The sequence below is a fragment of the Hydra vulgaris genome, chromosome 15 (genome assembly GCF_038396675.1).
Source record: "Hydra vulgaris chromosome 15, alternate assembly HydraT2T_AEP".
Lineage (NCBI taxonomy): Eukaryota > Metazoa > Cnidaria > Hydrozoa > Anthoathecata > Hydridae > Hydra > Hydra vulgaris.
Window position 1 is genome coordinate 42844693 of NC_088934.1, and position 20930 is coordinate 42865622.

The window sequence follows — 20930 nt, forward strand, 5'->3', positions numbered from 1 at the left end:
AAAAAATTATAGGCATTCTAGTCTAGGAAACAAAATAGAGTTTAAGTTAATATACGATAAGCGATTGTAGACTACCCTAAAAATGTCATTCTATTGTCTTAGGCCTACGAATATTTACGATCTAAACAAACAATCAATAACCTAGGTCTATAGACTAACAATAAATTACAGAGCCTAAATCTGACCAATTTTTAGACAAATTATTGCATCAACTTATTGTACCTGTGGTTTTCATTTGCCACACCAGTAAGCCTAGATTTCCTAATCTTATTCCTTTTATAACCATCTGGGTTTCTAATTTTTTTTTTATAGCTTGTATTATCAGTCTCACTAGCACTATCACCCATTTAAAAAAGCAGTTAATCAACTTAAATCACTATTAAAATGATCACACGTAATAAATCAACTTTATTCAACACGCTCTTGTACAACCAAAACAAGAAAGTGAGGTTACGTTTGGTCCGCTGTCTTCAGTGCAAAGTTTCTTGTTTTTTGTTAAAAGGGCTGAAGTCCGTACTTCAGTCCTTTTAACATTAAACCAAAACTTTTAGACACTGTACAGGCTAGAGAAATCTTTTGACAGACACTTTATTAACACAAAATGATGAAGCTATCCTTTGAATATACAAATTTGGAAAATGTCAATTTTGTAAAATATGCGATCGCCCTTTTAACATTCACCGATTCAATTATAGTTATATGACTAAAAAAAATTTTAAGGAAATATATATTAAAACCATTCCTTAAGACGCATTATTGCATCTTACACCCCTGTTGCAACTAGCCTCGGTCTTCCCTCAATTATTTAAGTTAAAAATTTTTTTACGGTAACAAAAACCATCTAATTTAAATGATTTTCTAAGTAATTTTTTAGTTAAAAATGAAAATGTAATTAAAAGGTGCCTAACAACATACGTTAATATATACGCTCATATATTATGATTGTAAGACCTGTTTGCACATACATAAATATAAAATGAAAATCAATATTATTTTTGCTAACTTGATTTTTTTAAATGATATCCACCTCCACAAAGCCATTGGGGCTATTACATCAAGAGACAACTTTTTTTTGTTGTCTTTGGTATTGTGGTTACAAACCTCAATCTAAAAAGATCTAAAGATTTATTTACAATTGTTGTCATAAAGAATAAACGATTGGGTCGATAAATACTGAGAGATTTCAGAGGCAGAATTGGCAAATATTAAAATACTGCAATAAGTTGCACTAAAAATTTGACGTGGAACATAACCAGGATGAAAAACTTAATTGGAGATGTCAGAAAATATATATATTTATCAAAAAAATTTATATTCTACTTAAAAAATTTAAACTATACGAATTATCGAGCATCATCACACAAAAACGCTAAGCGAAGGAGTATATTTTTCCTACTCCTCCTACATGGAGGAGTAGGAGATAAAGAAAAATTCTGAATACCAAAATTGAGAGTTGCCGTAAAAAAGGTAATTCATGAATGCAATTTGTGTAAGAGATGAAACCACTATTACCACCAACAAGCAATGGAAGGAAGGAGGCGTGAACTTTTAATTAAATATTTATCCGCGGTGTTCTGTGATAAGACCGTAGGGACTTCTTGAAGCACCTAAATCTAGAAAAAAAAAAAATAAAAAAAAAATTGCAATACACTTTAGAACAGATGATGTTGAACCGTTTGCGCTTGCAATTGTTAATTTTGCCGGTTTATTAATATATAAGGTGTCAATAATATGGAGATTTAATCTATCAAGAGCCTTCTAATGGGGAATTTTATTTGAGAGTTTTACTAAAATATGGGGCATGCCAAAAAAAAAGGGCATGCCAAGTTTTTTTGAATTGGAGGAAGTAGGGTAGTGCGGGGCAAAGTGGAAAACTTAAGAAACAAATGGTTGCGCCTAAACTAATTATAGTTAACACTGTTTTTTATAGATTTCTTAAAACTCATTGTTATAAAAAAACGAAAAAAAAAAAAGCAACTTTTAAAAATAAGCTGCGAAAATCAAGTAGTAAGGAAACTCTAGACTAGCATAGTTTTTACATTTTGCTTATTCTAAGTTCCTTTTTACTCGCAGCTAAAACTGCGTTTCATCCTATATTGGACGAGTGATCTTTTTTAAATAGTTTCTTACCATTGTTGTTTTACCATTGTTGCTCTTACCATTGTTGCTCTTACTTATTGTTGTTTACATTAAACACTATTAATAATCAAAGTCAAGTTATAAAAATAAGAATTTTCTTGAATTGATTATTTCTAATATTGCTTTTATTAATAAGGAAAATAACATTTTAGATTAAAAATAAAATCATCAAACTGTAAACAGCATCATAAATGGAAATAATATAGTCGATTATATAAATAACTTGCTGTCCCGATATGCCCAACAAAATTCATTTAATTGAAATTAATACTAATTAAAAAGTTTAATTCTAAAGAGGATAAAAAAAAAGTCTCAAAAATATAAATTTTTAATAAATAAAACAAATTAGCGATCGTTCAAGATAAATTTTTTGTCATTTTTATCGCTTAATAAAATACGCAAATTTTGTTTTTCTCAAATTTACTGATGCATTTTGGTATTTTTTTTATGTAATTTGGTATTTCTAAAATTAATTTTCAAAATTTTTATCAAAAATAATAAGAAAAAAAATTTTCTTTTAGCTCAAATATAAGAGCATATATATTCAGGCATATATATATAACCAGAATGTATCATTTGTTTATAAAGCTTTACAATGATGGTAAAAATACCCATCTTTGGCAGACGTTAAATGCATCTGGCTACTTTCTTGTAAAAGGCCTCCAAGGCAAAGACTTAAGGGATAAACAGATTCTATCTGTTGACCAGCCTCGCACCGCTTCTTCATCTATTAGGCTGGCGCAGATGTATTTATAATACATTGTTTCCAGTTTAGAATGTTGAATGCTGGATCTTCTTGACTCAATGCATGGATTTTGCTTGTGTCTCTGTTTTTATGACTATCAAAGTACCAAATACTTTAAAACACAAGTAACAAATACTATAAAACACAAAAAACCATCATCATCATCAAGTTCTCTAAATCTATCTTCACTAATATTCGTGGTCTTCGAAGTAACTTTTCTTCTGTTGAGTCTTATCTCTTACAAAGTTCACCGGACCGACTTGCTCTTTGTGAGTCTAATTTAAGTTTAGCTGTCTTATTTTGCGATCTTAGTGTTGATGGTTATCTTCCATTAATTTGTAAAGATTTCAAAAGTCACATGCTTGGCCTGGGCATTTACATTCGTAAGAATTCACCCATTTATTGTGAAACTAGGTTTGAATCTACAGACTATTTTTTCATGTGCTTTCTTTTAGCACCACTTCGCTCTACCGCTTTTCTCTTTGTTCAATATCGCTCTCCTTCATCTCAAGACTGCACTCTTTGTGATGTTATTTCTGATCATATTGACCAAGTCCTCTCTCTTTACCCATCAGCCTATATTGTTGTTGTCGGAGACTTTAATGCTCATCACACTGAATGGCTTGGCTCTAGTGTCAGTGATTCTGCAGGCATTAAAACCCACAACTTTTGATTTTCTCAATCCCTTACTCAAATAGTCAACTTTACAACTCGCTTTCCAGACAACCCGAATCATTTACCTTCTTTACTCAACTTATGTCTTGTTTCTGATCTTAGTCAGTGCTCAGTTTCTCCACATTCACCTTTAAATGCTTCTGATCACAGTTTGATCTTTCTAAAACTAATATCTCATTCTTCTTCATTACCTAAATCCCCTATCATTATACCTCTTACAAATACCTTAAAGCTGATTGGAACTCTTTCCGTGATTTTATTCGTGATGGCGCTTGGGTAGAAATTTTTCTTCCTGTCGACAAATGTACTTCTTACATAATTTCGTGGGTTCAGGCTGGCATGGAATCTTTTGTTCCCTCTCGACGATTCCAGGTCAAGCCTCATTCTCCTTCTTGGTTTTCCTCACATCGTGCTGCTGCGATTGCTAATTGAAACCGTTACTTCCATATTTAACAGCAAAACAATTCTCCAGAAAACAGACGTTTGTTTATTACTGCTAGAAGTCATTGTAAAAAGGTTTTGTCTAACGCCAAATCCCGCTATTCTCAAGTTTCATGACTTGTATTTCATCACAAAAATTAGGTTCTCGTGACTTCTGGAGAATCTTTAATAGTATTAATAATAAGGGCAAATCTTTAATTCCACCTCTCTTGTGTGGTTCAGACTTTGTCACCTCACCTAAAGACAAAGCTGAATTGTTTGCTAAAAACTTTTCATCAATATCATCTCTTGATTCCACAAGTTGCGTTCTACCTGATATTGCCAACAAACACGTTGATCCATTCCTTGACATTCGTATCACTCTAGCTTCTGTATCTAAAGTAATTTCCTACTTAGACTCTTCTGCAGCTTGTAGCCCGGACAATATACCTGTTATTGTCTTTCAGAAGTGTTCTCCGGAGCTGTTGTCTATACTCTCAAAACCATTCAACAAGAGCTTATGAGAGTCTTGTTTTCCAGCCTGCTGGAAAGCGGCATCCGTTATCCTTATCTTCAAAATTCTGGAGAGCGATCTGATTCGTCTTACTACCGCCCCATTAGTCTTCTTCCTATCATAAGCAAGGTTTTTGAATCTTTAATTAATAAACACTTAATCTCTCTACTTGAATCTAATAACTTACTTTCTGAGCATCAACATGGATTTCGATCTTCTCGTTCTACAGCTGATTTGTTAATAATATAACTGATTAACAATAACTGATAGGTTTTATCGTGCATTAGATAAAGGTGGAAAGGTTAAGGCCAATGCTCTTGATATTTCTTAAGCTTTTGATAAAATTCGACATTCTGGTCTTCTCCATAAGCTTTCTTCTTATGGTGTATCTGGTGATATCTTTAAGATTATTGAATCGTTCCTTCCAATTGTAGTATAAAAGTTGTCCTCGATAAGCAGCACCCTTTTTCTTATTCTGTAATTTCATGGGTTCCTCAAGGTTCTATCCTTGGCCCTATACTCTTTTTAATTTACATTAACGATCTTCCAGATAATCTCACATCTAAGGTGGCATTATTCTCTGATTATACTATCATTTATTCTTGTCGTGATAAGAAGCCAACACTCTCTGATTGCTTGGAGGGGGCATTTAAGCTTGAAAAGGATTTCACTTCTACAGCATGGGGCTCACAGTGGCTGGTGAACTTCAATTCAGATATAACTTAATTTTTTCCAGCCAATCGTTATGTCAATAATTTAGATCTTCCTATATTTATGAATGATAATATACTCAATGAGTCATCTACCCTTTATCTTCTAGGATTTACTCTTACTTCTGATCTTTCTTAGAAACTATATATCAAATTGAAAGCAAAATTAGCATCTGCTAAGGTTGCATCTCTTTATCGAGCTCGACACTTTCTTACTCTGGATTCTATTCTCTATGCCTATAAATCTCATATCTGGCCTTGTATGGAATACTGTTGCCATGTCTGGGGCGGATCTTCTAATGATGCTCTTTTTCTTTTAGACAAGGTGTAAAAACGCATTGTAAACATAGTTGGACCTGCTTTTGCAGCCAACCTTCAACTATCATTACATTGTCGTAACGTTGCTTCTCTTTTTTCTACAAATATTATAATGAGCACTGCTCTAAAGAGCTAGCGTCTCTTGTGGCATCTACTAAAATTCATTCTCACGTTACTCGTCATTCAATTAAGTCTCACCCTTTTTCTGTGACATTTAACTAAAGATACCTCTTGTGCTTTTTTCTCATACGTGTCGTGGAATGGTTGAACTGGTAAAACATTCACTAATTACAAGTCATAAGTATGTTTGCCTTGGACATTTTACATGTGATCCTATTGAGAAAGAATTTAGAAAACTTCAACAAGGATCAGGTGGTATCTATTTTATAAATGTTAGCAAATATTGCAAAAAGTTGACATTAAAAAAGCAAAACTTTGCTTGAATATTGGTATCATTGTTAATGATTTAGAATCTTCGTTGAGCCATTTGTGTGACAAATGTAATTATGCAATGCAAGATGATATTTTGTTCAATGTTTTTCATAATATTCCAAATATTGTAAGTGATTTATCTAAAATAATTAAAATGTGTTTGGTTTATATTGCTGGCTATGTCAGTAGAGAAGGTCCTCCTGTTGAAGACTCATCATTTTGTTTCGACCAATTCGGAGAATATGTCAGAGAGATTATTCGCGGTGGCTTAAATTTGCCTGGCGATAAAATTTGTCATTGGTTATTTTATTCATACATTTTGTTTCACCATCATTACACTTTAGTCTGTCGTGTTAGCTTATCAAACTGTTTTTTGATGGTATCTGACTTTTATGGATTTTCCGTTGTTTCAAAAAAACATTGCAGAATGCCTGCCAATATACTTTTTAACAATTATTGCCATCTTTATACTCCTCCTAATCTTCAGAGGAACCCAAATTGAAAATTTTGAAGCTATCTTAAATGCGAATATATATATATATATATATATATATATATATATATATATATATATATATATATATATATATATATATATATATATATATATATATATATATATTTATATATATATATCAGAGCCTTAACCACCGGGAGAAGAGGATAGGGAGGGAGAAGGGAAGGGGGCGAGGCCCCCCCCCCCCCCCAAAAAAAAAAAAATTTAAAGTTATAACTATTAGGTAAAAACATATATGTTAAATATTTTTAACTGATAACTTTCATATATGCAAAAATATGTTTCAAGACATTATTTATGTTTCATTTCCTTTAGAATTTTATTTTTCTACCAAATAATAAAACCTTTATAGCAATAGTGGTTATTGAATGGTGACAACGTTTTGTCGCATTGTTTTAATACTAAATTTTATTGCAAAAAATGCTCCTAACATGCTGAATGTAATGATATTATGTAACAAACAGACTAGTACCATAGTAGCTTACGTTATTAAGAAATAATTCACACGATCTGCAAAAATCAAAATTTTTTATTGTTATTATTTTTTTTTTTTTTGTAAAGTTGACATTTGAAATCCCGAAAGTGTCTAATAAAATAAAAGCTAATGTAAAAGGTGATTGTTTTTTAACTAATCATGGTGTGGTTTGGTCAAAAGATTTTTATATTTATATTTTTAAAAATTCCGAAGCAGCGAAATTTACGAACTGTTTTGGAAACGTGCTATGAATTGGAAAACCCAGCTTATTGTCGCTGATCATAAACTCTCAAGAAAAAGGAAAATGAATATTTAAAAACAACTCTTAACCCACAAAAAACCTACGATTTCTATGGTTCACCAAAATAACATTATCGCTAATTGTATTTTGAAGCTTTCGATCTTATAATTAGTTTTAAAAAACAGAGGTTTGTTCAACCTAATTATAAGTTATATATCGATCTTCAGGAAGTTCTTCTCAAGTCAATAAAAAGGAAAAGTTTGGAAAATTATCTGGAATCTGTTCACTTTTACTGTCAAGACATTAACCAATTTGAAGCTAAAACACAAATTGCCTTTCTCCCAAGCATTGCAACATCATTAGGTGAAGGCATCAAAAAATTCACAATCAACAATCTCATCTTATTTTTCAAGAGTTTGGATCACTCTAAAAAAGTTTTACTTACTGAATTTGTAAAGGTTACAACCTGATTCTTGTCATGCGAGCTAATAATGCTCTTAGTGAAAGATCTTTCTCCAATTTAAAAAGAGTTAAAATCTACCTTCGATTGACATCAAAAGATTTCCACCTAAACAACTTGCTAGTTCTTCATACTCACGTGGAAGCAGTGGACAAAACTGACTTCGTTGAGATTGCAAATAACTTTATTAATAAATATCAAACACAAATAAACATTTTCAGAAATTTCAATTAGCATTTTTGTAGAGATAAACGATGTTTGACGAAAGTATTGCATTTTTTGTTTGTTTTATAGATATGGAGTTTGATGGTCATTAAATATTCATTAAAAATGAAAATGAAAACTTTTTGTTACCCTCTCCCTCCTTTAAATGAACCATAGGCTCCCCTAATATCAAAACTGTGGTTACATATTGTATATATATATATATATATATATATATATATATATATATATATATATATATATATATATATATATTTTTATATAAATGAAGGCCTCAACGGAAAAACGATCAGAGTCACACTTTTGCTGTTTTGAAAAAATCTATTTTTAAGATTTAAAACACCATTATGTAGTTCAATGAATTAAAATCACCTCAAAAAATATTTTATTTTAGAAAACATTTATTTCTTAATAAAGAAATGCAAAGTTTTATGAGTATTTTATATATATTGATTTTTATGTTTGATATTGATACTGTAAGAGGGTAAGTGCTGTTCGAACTTTGATCATTTTTCCGTTGTATCACTCCAATACAAGCCAAAATATTCGACAGGTTAGATCCTGGAGACTCACTCTCATAACAGGTTTTCTTAATTGATTACTACTCATACCAAACACAACAGAACCAAAACGTACTAAAATAATGCTTTACATTAGTAGTATTACTACATGAGTATCATCTTTAATGCAGGTACCAAACCAAAGAATAAAAGAAGGGAAGAGGATAATAATAAAAACTAATGCTTATGTTGCAATAACTCCATAATTAAAGACTCATTGATTCAATCATCAGCATAATATGGCGTGTTTGTTAAAGAACCATCTTCACAATCAGAGGGCCCAACAACTGGAAGATTGTTGTAGAATTCCTTGTTCACAGGATTGCATAGTTTTTTCAGACACTTCAAGTCCTTGAATTTCTTTCGGCTGATTGGTATCGGGGCAGTGTATAAACATTCAAGTGGCCTTGTTTTCAGAGAGTTGGTTATTTACTTACCTTCAGGTCTCAATGTCACAACCGCAGTTTAAATGATGCCGTTTCAGGATTTTCTAAAGCTGATGTATTGCGGATGAGTGGCTTCGATGTAGACTTCTCGTAAAGGTCTTAATTTAAAAGAAAAAGATGTCTTGTAGCCTGGCTATAGGAAATCTTTGAATGTCTTAAACATGTTCTGATCACAGGGGATTACTATAAAAGGCGTTGGCTTTACACGTGCATTCCTGAACACTTTAACCCTCTTGCTGGAAAGATCCAGATCTGTTGACTGTTTGATGAGCGCCATGTCACGTTAACATTCAAGATACGAGTGAGAAACGGATTGAGATGCGCTCAAATCACCTTTTTGTGTTTACCAACCAATGCATAAATCTAAGTAGAGTATAATTCTTGTTTTGCCCTGCACACCCATAACAAAACAAATCTAGTCTTACCACTATTTGCGGGATGTATGTCTCTATGAAGCGAAATAGCATGGAGCACACATCATCAGCACCCTTTTTGGCAACAGTCACATTATTAAAGTAGAAGTATACATCATCTGTTGACAACATTTGAACATTAAACGAGACAAAGGTCAGTTGACGTTATAAACATCGTTACAAGTTTTGTTGGGAGTGCATAGTTTTTTTCTAAAAATCGAAAACGACTGCCTCTGTAAAATTATCTATTCGGACAAGATCTTTCGCCTCGCGTTTTCTTTTGTAGAAAGTTGCAACTTTTCTTTGATAAAGTTCCAGTTCTTGCTTCATTCTATCATTTATTTTCTTACTCTGTATGTGACATCTTCTGCTTTAGCTCATCAAAGACATTACATGTATCTTTTTTTAGATATCCTAATCCAATATTAAATGTAGTGTTAAAGGTATGTCTACATCTTTCGTAAGAAACTTTAGGTGCAGGGCAAAAGTTTACAAAAATTTGGTGCATCTTTGCAATACCTTGCAAGTATATTTTCCTGGTAGCACCCATGGCATAGTAAAACTTTCTGCCACGGAAGGACTAAATATGGTCAATCACTGCTTGCAACTCTTCTGGCTTTAGTCAATGAGGTTGATTTGAATGTCTCCCTCTCATGTCTGCAGGTGGACGTTCTGTGGTAAAACAGATAAACCAACAATATTAAATAGTATTATTATTTGAAAAACCAACACAACATAAGCCTACATAATTTTTTTTTTAAGTGTAAAAAAAAAGTAAACGAGTAACCAATCACTCAACATTATTTCACAACCTTTGCAACACAGGTTTATAACAAATAAAATAAAGCTTACCTGTCTTTGACAGAGCAGATGGCTCACCAGCTCGAATAAACCGGACCTTGTACTCACAGAAGAAGTCCCTGAAGTTAGCATTCTCTTCCTCTTTGTGAGGTCGTCGCCTCTCCATTGATTTCAACTTTAGATAAAAATTAGTTCACTTATTTTCAGAAATTAAGAGCAATAAGTGTGTAATATTTTTTTACTCACTGTTATTATTATTTTGTAGGATGTTTACAAAATTAATGCCAGATAACTAAGATAAGGAATTGTTTTAGCTCTACAATTAATATTTTTTGTGTGACAAAATTATATTTAATCTGTTATGACCGCGTTATTAATTTTAATTAGTTTTAAAATGGATCGTATTCACGGCCACAACACAAATAAAAGTGTATTAAATAAATGAACAAAGTCAAATACCAAATTTAACTTACAGTAATATACAAAGGTCACAGTACACGTATACCAAGGCTATAACACGATGTCGCTAACAAAATAAATCTGCCTGAGACGGAGTGTGCCTGTGTTGATTAGTGAACCTATATTTATACTATTTTACAGGATCCTAGAGTAGTCTTAATATAGAATATGGAAAATATTGCAAGTTCTGCTATATTAAATAATAAAATTCCCAAAAAGAAACAGAAGAACTTTCCATCCTGTACAGAAATTCTATTCACTAGTAAATTTATTAAAATTGACCCAATAATTTTTACTCTGACTTAATACACATAAATGAATCAACAAAATAGCTGAGAATACTCCACACACGTCTAATATAATTTGACTTACACAACAAAGTTTAATGTTAAATTGCTCAAGAAATTTCTCTCGAACAAAAACACTGGCCAAACTTTTTCTTATTCTAAGCATGAATGGCATTTTAGAGAGAGAGAGAGAGAGAGGGAGAGAGAAAGAGCCAACACAGTTCAACATTTTTTGCATGGTTTGAATAAATTTTTCAGTTCAATCAACATTTAAAAAAATACTAAGACTAACAAATGCTGAAGTCGACTTATTATGCAATGGAACAATAAGCGAAGGTCTTGTATTTACTTGTTGTTATTTGGGATGGGTAGAAAAAGAATCTTCACTTAAAAAAAGAACGCGAGGTGCGAGTCTTGCGCATCTTTGCTACTAATCAAGTTAAATTGATAGAGTAGACCGTCTCTTTCTTCGTCAGTAATCGCTTTAAGACCTTTCATCTTGCACTTGCAATCTTCCTCTCTTTCATGACTTAATTTGCGTTAAAATTTCAGCTGTTCTTTATGAGTAAAGTTTCTTTTTCTTTTCTTTGGTTTGTCATTAATGACCGGGCGATCAGTACTGCTTTCCGCCATCTTTAAAGCAGACGTCTAACTAAAACAGCGCAGGATTGGCTTCCACATGTCATGTGATAGAAAATAAGCCAGCTGACAAATAGCTTGATTGTTTTGTCGCTGTAAACATGAGACTCTGATCGTTCTGCCAATTTGCGGTGTTTTTTAAAATTCCCTTAACTCAAAGACTCCAATCTCTTTTCGATTAATCGTTTCATGTAGACAATGTATGAACTTAGGGCTACAATAAAATAACTCAAAAAAATCAAGTTTGTGACTCTGACCATTCTTTCGTTGAGGTCTTCATATATATATATATAAATATATATATATATATATATATATATATATATATATATATATATATATATATATATATATATATATATATATATATATATATATATATATATATATATAGAGGGGAGAGTTGCCGAAATTGGAACAGCTCCTTAATTGGAACACTTAGCTTTATTTAGAAACTGGAACTTATTCTACTTTCATGAATATTTTTTCTTGTAAAGAAAATAATTTTCTTTATTTTTTGAAACTTCTAGTATTTAAACTTAAAAACTGCACGTATGTGAATAAAATTACTTTTTTTTAAAGAAAAAAATTTTTGCGATCTAATTTTATCGTTGCATTTAAACGATTACAGAAGCTTAACGATATTGAGTTTGATGATAACTTTTTTAAAATTTTAAATTTTAAGGGTTTCAAGTCTATGTGATATTAAGAGCTTATATCGTAAGTTGTTACTTGTATGTAAATATTTTGCTACAACACCATGGTCCTATGTTGCCCAGATTGAAACTTCAGAAGTTGCCGTAATTGAAACGATGTCATCTCATAACACGCTACTTGACGTCCGAATTATCAGAAAATTTCATTAGTCCGACTGTATAATATTATTTAAAGCGAATTTCTTTTATAGACATAGTATTATTGTTAGACATTTGTTGCTTTTTTGGAATTGGTATTTAGTCTTGCTTTAAAGTATGAAATGATTTTTCACAAAATTTTTTTCATAGTCTAAAGTCTAGTCATAGTCTAAGGATATAAAGTTTTTTGTAAACACCGTATACTTTAATTAACAAATCATTTTATCTTTTAGTAAAAAATAAAATGTAAAAGTTTTACAACAGTTGTACATTCCTATTTAACGGATAAACTTGTAAGACAACATAAAGTATATACCCAGCATAAGTTTTTTACTGTATATAGAAGTTAATATATAAAGTTGCAAACTTTATATAGTTTATATAGATTTTGATTTATATAGTTAATGATTAACTAAACAAAAATGATGAAAAATAATGATTATATAATGAGTATATAATTAACTTAATCATATATGAATAACAAATAAATATATGAAAAAATAAGCCTGTAATAAGATTATAAAACTCTCCTTATGTATCTTCATAGTAATTTGCTTTTATTTTAGATGCAAACACCACGAAAATATGGAAAGTAGAAAACTTGAAAAAGGCTGTTGAAGCAATAAAACAAGGAGAAATCAGCTTAAATGAAGCCGCTTATGAATTTTGTATTCCAAAAGCAACTTTGTCAAGGCATATAAATGAAAAAAACAAAGTTGCTGTTGCAAATATGAAATTTCATGGTCGACTTACCACCTTACCTAATGAAATTGAAACAGAACTAGCTGATCACTGTTTATTATTAGAATCGATGTACTTTGGATTAAGGATTGATGATCTTCGTCGTCTAGCATTTGATATTTGATTTGATATCTTTCTTTAATTTACTTTCAAAGTTATACATGGAAGAAAAGTTAACTCCAGACAGACTTTATAATATGGATGAAACTAGTTTATCAACAGTACAAGATGGTCAGATAAAAATTATTAGTGCAAGGGGCAAAAAACGAGTTGGAATTATGACTAGTAGTGAACGAGGAAATTCAGTAACAGCTGTAGTTTGTGTATCTGCAGCAGGATTTTATGTTCCACCAATGTTAATATATAAACGCAAAAGAATGAAACCAGAAATAACAAATGGTGCACCTCCAGGAACTGTATTTAGTACTCAAGAGAAAGGATGGATGTCGAATGAAGGTTTTTTAGATTGGCTCAATCATTTCATTAAAGTTGTTAAACCTTTAAAACAATCAAAAGTTTTGTTGATACTTGATGGTCATGTTACACATTCAAAAAATTTGGCAGCGATATATCTAGCACGAAATGCTGGAGTGCGTATGGTATCACTACCTCCCCATACTACACACAGACTGCAACCATTAGACGTTGCGTTCTTTGGACCACTTGGTACATACTATGATGAAGCTATGCGAAAATGGATGCGGTCACATATATCACAACAAAGTAACAACTTGGCAAGTTGCAGAATTATTTGGTGACGCATATAGTCAGGCAGCATCATTGAGAATTGCTATGAAAGGATTTCAGGCTAGTGGGTTGTGGCCTTTGGACATAAATGTATTCACTGATTCTGATTTTACAGCCTCTTCATTTACTGATGTTGGTCCTTCAAACAATCTTCAGTCATCTGAAAGTATAGATGGGATGACAAAACTATCTACAGATAAATCAAGTGAAAAAAAATTAAAATGTCATGTTTCAGTTTCAACTTTGTCTCTTTTGCCAGTGGTTTCACTTGAAGTAAAAAACAAAAAAAGAAGATCACGAACAACTCAGGCGGCTGATCTTACAAGCTCCCCATATAGAGGTGCTCTAGAAATTACACCAAGAAATCAAAAGCACACACTAAATCAAATAGCTTCCAAACAAATTAAAAAATCTACAAAAAAAAAGCTCTCACTAAATCCAATAACTGCCAAACTATTGCAAAAACCACAGGAAAGCAAAGTAGCACTTGACTCAATCACCATGGACCAAATGAAATTGAGCACATCAAATAAAATCACCATTGCCACCACAGCACACCACATATCACCACTACCATCCCAAGTGCAGAAGCTGCAAGAAAAAAAGACTTATGAATTGCGAAAAAAGGATTAAATATTTGTTGTAATTTTTATTTGTTATTATATCTTTTAAATATCTTTTATTAAAAAGCTAATCAATTAATTTTTCCTTTGAGCCATAAGTTTTATAGCTGTAATTTATTCAAATATTAGAACTGTTCTAATTAAAGAATATATGTGTTCCATTCAAGGAGACCAGTTGCCTTTATTGGAACAAAATGGTGCCTTGAAAAATCAAAGTTTATATCCAATAAGGGTGCGATCAATAGAGTCGAATCATTAATAAAGCATAGTAGGGTTGTATATCTATATTATTTAATTCATAAATGTTTTCATAGTTAAGCCATCTTTGGTTAATAAATATTTTTTCCTAAAGTGTTCCAATTAAGGCAACTCTCCCCTATATATATATATATATATATATATATATATATATATATATATATATATATATATATATATATATATATATATATATATATATATATATATATATATATATATATATATATATATATATATATATATATATATATATATATATATATATATATATATATATATATATATATGTATATATATATATATATGTATATATATATATATATATGTATATATATATATATGTATATATATATATATGTATATATATATATATATGTATATATATATATATGTATATATATATATATATATGTATATATATATATATATATATGTATATATATATAAATCTAGATTTAAGTTCATCGACAGGTTTTAAATTTTATTTAAAAATATTGTAAATTACAAAGGTTTGTAATGAGGGGTTTGTAAATTTTGCATTGTTATAACTATTATATTTTACAATATTTTTTGAATAAATTTTAAAACCTATTGATGAATTTAAATTTAATATGAGATAGTAAAGTTGAAAATTTTACTACATAATTGCCCTCACGTTTGAGCAGGGGGCGAAATTTTAGGTATTTTTGTTCCCGCGCCCCCATTAATGCAGTTTTTTGCAAATTCTCCTCATTTGGCAAAGGTATAAGCATACTTGAGTTTGGAGTTAGCACAATTCGTGAAAGTGTCATATCTGAAAGATCAAAAAATCCTGTGTGCCCCTGAGTTTTTAATAACTTTGTGAAAATAAAGTAGATTGGAGTTGTCTGAAATGTAGGATATAATTCTTTTGATGGTAAGTATAAGTTATTTGTATACACTAAAAAAATAATGGTTCTAAGATAGTTCATTCAGTAACTCTAAAAGTTATAAGTTTTTTTTGTTGGACTTATTTTATAGATGACGTATTGTTTCCTGTTTCTCAGGTATTTTTTAAAGCAAAATAGCCTAATGTTTTTTCTTCATAGAGTTGTTATTATATCAAACAGGATTTATGATTAGTGGTGTCAAACAAGTCACTGAAAACTCTTAGCATATACCAATACCTATTAAAAGACTTGGATCCAAGATTTTTATTAATAGATTATTTAAGAGAGTTTCGAAACTTTTTTGAAGGAGTTTCAGGTTTTAAGCTCCAAACTTTTTATGTCTAAACTTTAACTGTATAATAAATTTTGCTCTAAAAACTAGGCTTAATAGAGTTTTTTTAAAAAAAAGTTATAATAGTCATGAAGTTTATACATATTGTTCATATTGTAGAATTTAACCAGTGGTTGCTTTTATAAAAGTTTCAAATTCATAATAAAGACATTGCTCAACGTATGTCAAGTAAAAATTGTCTTAACTGAAGAAGAGCGCTTTTTTAATGTTAAAAATCATTTGCCAGTTGCAAGGCTAGTTGCAACAGCTTTATCTATGTCAGCTTGAAGTAAGATAATATTAAACAGCAGTTTGATAAGCCCGACAATATTACCATCATTAGCAAAAAGTTCGCCAAAAAAATTTTATGGTCAGCAAGTTATATATAATAATAATATAATAAATAGGGCTAATAGTAGTGAACCAAAAACCTTGCCCTAAGGCACATCAAATGTCATCGAGATATGCTCAGGTATTAATTTGTTTAAGCGCATTCTATGCAGGTGACCAAGAGTCTATGTGGAATTTAATCAAATGATAATCCAAAATTTTAAAAAAGTTCTAGATCCACTTTTCGTAATAGTATGCCATCTGTTTCAAAATATTTGCGACGTCCTTTCTTAGGAACAAAACCATCATTAACTTTAGAAATTATATTCAGCAAGTTTCCATTACACAATTATGTATAAAAATTTTCATGATTTTTGACTTTCATGAATTTTATAGTTAAAACTTGCTGACCTTTTTGGTGAAAGATTTTTGGTGTAAACTGTTGTAAGATTAGAGGTTTTTTGTATCGAATCTGAAAACGTTACCTGAAGATATAGACTTATTGCCGATTAGTGTGATTAAACAGGATAAAGGTGTAGGTATATTTTAATTCTATTTTTAAAATCTTTTACCATAAACTTTAATTTTTACTATTTATTTTACTTTTTTTTTCTTTTTCCGTTAAAGACCCCTAATTATACAAACGCCAAGGTCTTTGAATTTCTTTTTCTTTCCATTGTAATCTTTTTATAAAGTTCATTCATGCGTAAAATCTAAAAACAGTAACATTTACTAATAATAAAATTCATATTTTTGAGATTTTACTTATATTATCCAATAAACAAAGCACAATCCATGGATGAGGCCAAGAAAAATCGCTTATTTTTAGCTATAAAACGGACCTTATCGTTGAATCTTTACTGTTTTTATCGTTGGAAAGATAAAAGCTTAATATTAAGAAAAACAAAAAAAGATTAAAAATAAATGCACAGATACTTAAGAACATATTTCAATTTTTTTTAGATATTTTATTTTCTTTCATATTTTTCATGAAAAAGTTTGATTGTTGCTTATTTAAGTTAGAAGTTTTTTTGCATAATTTTGTAAGCTTTGTAGTTAATTTTTTTTTCTGTGTGGATCTAATACAGTTAAATTTAAGTTAAAATTAATAAAACTAAATGCACATTATTCCATCATGCTTCTAAAAATAAAATATTCCATGGAAACTACCGAATCTTTTTATTGATAATAATTTAATAAAAAGGGAAATATTGTTAAAATTCTTGGGTGGAATTCTAGATGAAAATATTAATTGGAGAGAACATATAAATGTAATTGAGAATAAAATTTCAAATAATATTTAAATACTGTATAAAGCTAAACAGTTTTTAAACCAATCTTGTTTAAAATACATATACTTTCCATTTAGACATTGTTACCTAAACTATGCAAATATTGCGTGGTGCAGCACCAACGTTACAAAAATAAATAAACTTCTCTGCAAACAAAAACATGGAATTAGGATTATTACAAATGAAGCTCGACTCTCCCATACAAAAATACTTTTAGTAAACTCAATACATTAAATGTTTTCAAAATATATCTTTATCAAATTCTTATATTAATGTTTAAACTTGATAAAATAACGGCACCGCCTTTATTTTACTCAATATTTAAAAATTTAAATCATAAATACAGCACATGATTCACAAAAAATAACTTTAGTCAATCCAAAACCTATTATTCAGCCACTAAATACTCAATTACAAATAGAGGACCTAAATTATGGAATACACTTTTAAATGATGATCTTAAAACACTCTCTTCGCTTAACCAATTTAAAACAAAACTTAGGCAAACTCTTCTACTAAACGACAATGAATTAAATTTCTTCTTAGGCGTTAAATAAGAGTAATCATGATTTGATTTATATAATTATGAATATATTTATTGATTTTATGTATACACATATATATATAAAAAAAAGTTCTATTGTAAATTTTTACACGATTTAATTTTATCATTTGTTTATTACCGAGGATGTAAAAAAGTTATATTCTTGAAATCTTATGTAAAAAGTACCCCTAATTATTTGGCATGTATTTATATGTGAGTGTGTGCATTCACTTTTTATCTTTTTGTCTTTGTTATCTCTAATTTTTTTTTCTTTTTTTTTTTTTAATTTTTTTTCTTTATTTTTTTTTCTTTTTTTATTTAAAATATAATTTTAAAGAAAATTTAATTAATATTTAAAAGATTTTGTATTATCTTATCCCCGTATTATCACTAATCCCCGTAAATTATAACTTGTATTATCACTAATCCCCGTAATATATACTATACATAGCAATGCTATGCATGGTATATATTGCGGGGCTTAGTGATAAGACAACTAGAGTCTTCTTTTTGCTCCTGTCATGTAAATTTTTATTTATTTACTTGGTTATTGTAATTATTTTCAAACGGCGAACTCCAAAAAATATACTTTAGTAAAAATTGTGAAATAATTTTAGTGAAAGAAGTTACGTATACCAGCTTGTATTAGCTTCTCTGATAATTTTTTTCCACAACTAAAGTTATTTGGTTTATACATTTATAAATACACTCCCCATTTTCACTTAATATTATGTAGATTCGTAGTAACTTCAGGGCTTGACGTGCATCATCCGATTAAGGGCATATTAGTTCAGTCAAAAATATACATCACTATATTCATCTTCTTCAGCCTTAAATTTTTTTCTCCTAAAACGTCTTATTTAATCTCTTCATTATTCATTATCGGCTCGGCAATGTTGACATCCATGGACACGACATCTTTTGCTATTGTTCCTTCAGGGAAGAACTGGGATGTATGGTTAGCATGCTTTTCTTACTAGTCTTTAAGATTACCCAAAGAGATCATCCAGATCTACTGAGGCGTCAAAATACATTTTCTCTAAAATTACAGCTTTAGCGAATCAATTGCAGATAGTTTTGGCCTTCATCTTCCCCCAAGCAAGATCAAGCATTTGCATGGCATCCATTACACTGAATTCCGGAAGAGGCATTTTTATCTATTGCATGAATTATTTTTTAAACAGATAGTGTTCTACAATGGGCTTTAAGTAACCTAATTCTACCCTGGTCCATCGGCTGGAGGTTAGAGGTAGTGTTTGGTAGTAAAAGATTGGTTCTATTGATTCGAGATTATCAATGATTGGATGACATGGACAATAATCAGTTAATAAAACAATTTTTAGTCCTTCCTTCGTAAATTGCCATCAATTTCACAAACCTATTCCTCGAATAGCGTGTCATCCATTCAAATTTTTTTCTAACTGCAATAACAGCAGGGCAAATACTTTACATTTTTAAAACATCTGAGCAATTTAACTTTGCCAAAAACAAACATTGACAGCTTTTTACCTAACGCATGAGCCGATACTATTCCTGTAAGACGTAGTTTGCCGTGTTTCCTACCAACACATTTTTCATTTTTAAAATGTAAAAGTTTATTTGGTTGGAGCCGATAAAACAAGTCAAATTCGGGAGGCTTGATTCAAATTTGCAAATGACCCTTTCCTCAAACGCAGACGTTTAATGTTGTTTCCTTTCTCCGTAGCATCAAAATTTTATTCCTTGTTTCTCAACCAGGTACATAAGGTATTCTTTGGTACGTTATATTTTAAAGTGTCCTTTGACTTGCGATGCCATCTAATACCTCCTTCAGTGCGTTGTATTTGACTTTAACAATTTTTGTATTCAACTTTTGCTTGGTTGCAATTGTCGCCAAGTTACAAACTTTGAGTTAAAAAAGCAACTATTTAAGTTATACACTTAAAAAAAAACATTGGAAAAAGTTTAGCAAAAAAAGGCTTCCTTATTTCCCTCATTTTTTCTATTAATCTATTATTATTTTTCTATTATTATATACTATAATTAGATATAATTCAATATCTTCCTTATTATTCGGTTACAAAATTGCGTCAGAAAATATCAGGGTACTGTTATTATGTTTCATATAAAATGACTTCTTAAAAAAAATTTTTAATCATGTTTAACTTGATTATATTTCAGGGTAATGAAAACCAAAATAATATTTTGATTTCGATATTACGTATACAAAAAGTTCGAGTTATCTGAAGAAATTTGGCGAAAAGGGACAAAAAATGCTTCGACTTAACAAAGTATGAGTTATCTGATGTTCGATTTAACCAGAGAATTATAATAGTAATCAGTTAGACAATTTCAGGGGACCAAATGAAACAGTTCGAGATAACAAAAGTTCGATTTAACCGGTGTTCGACTTACCGGGAATTAACTGTAATATTAACTTTAAATTAGATTGTACTTATCAAACAAAACTTTTATAGAATGGTAACTAAGCCCAAAAATTGCCCAGAAGACTTCATTACAAGAAGCAATTAACTTATTTTTTTCTTCGACAGCTGTTTCTCCTTCTGTTGGTTCATCAGAATGTTTTCTGATGAACCTACAGAAGTTTATATGTATATATATATATATACATATATATATATATATATATATATATATATATATTATATATATATATATATATATATATATATATATATATATATATATATATATATATATATATATATGTATATATATATATATATATATATACATATATATATATATATATATATATATATATATATATATATATATATATATATATATATATATATATATATATATATATATATATATTTA

General features: G+C 29.9%; 2 protein-coding genes across 3 annotated transcripts in view; one reads left to right on the plus strand and one right to left on the minus strand.

Moving 5' to 3' along the window:
* The window catches only part of LOC100205615 (large ribosomal subunit protein eL28), a 102451-nt gene that overhangs the window by 65555 nt on the left and 15966 nt on the right, over positions 1-20930 (minus strand). Inside the window, exon 1 of one of the 2 annotated variants that reach the window (XM_065819854.1) lies at positions 3682-3687. The exons of the other annotated variant lie outside the window; for it this stretch is intronic. The gene's annotated coding sequence lies outside the window, so the exon portion shown is untranslated. Of the gene's footprint in view, positions 1-3681; positions 3688-20930 lie in introns of those variants that run through there. 2 annotated transcript variants of the gene reach the window in all.
* LOC136091368 (uncharacterized) lies at positions 12347-14685 on the plus strand. Its single transcript, XM_065818842.1, has 2 exons — positions 12347-12445; positions 12897-14685. Exon 2 carries the CDS (start codon positions 13233-13235, stop codon positions 13827-13829), a length of 597 nt encoding a protein of 198 aa, XP_065674914.1. The 5' UTR covers positions 12347-12445; positions 12897-13232; the 3' UTR covers positions 13830-14685.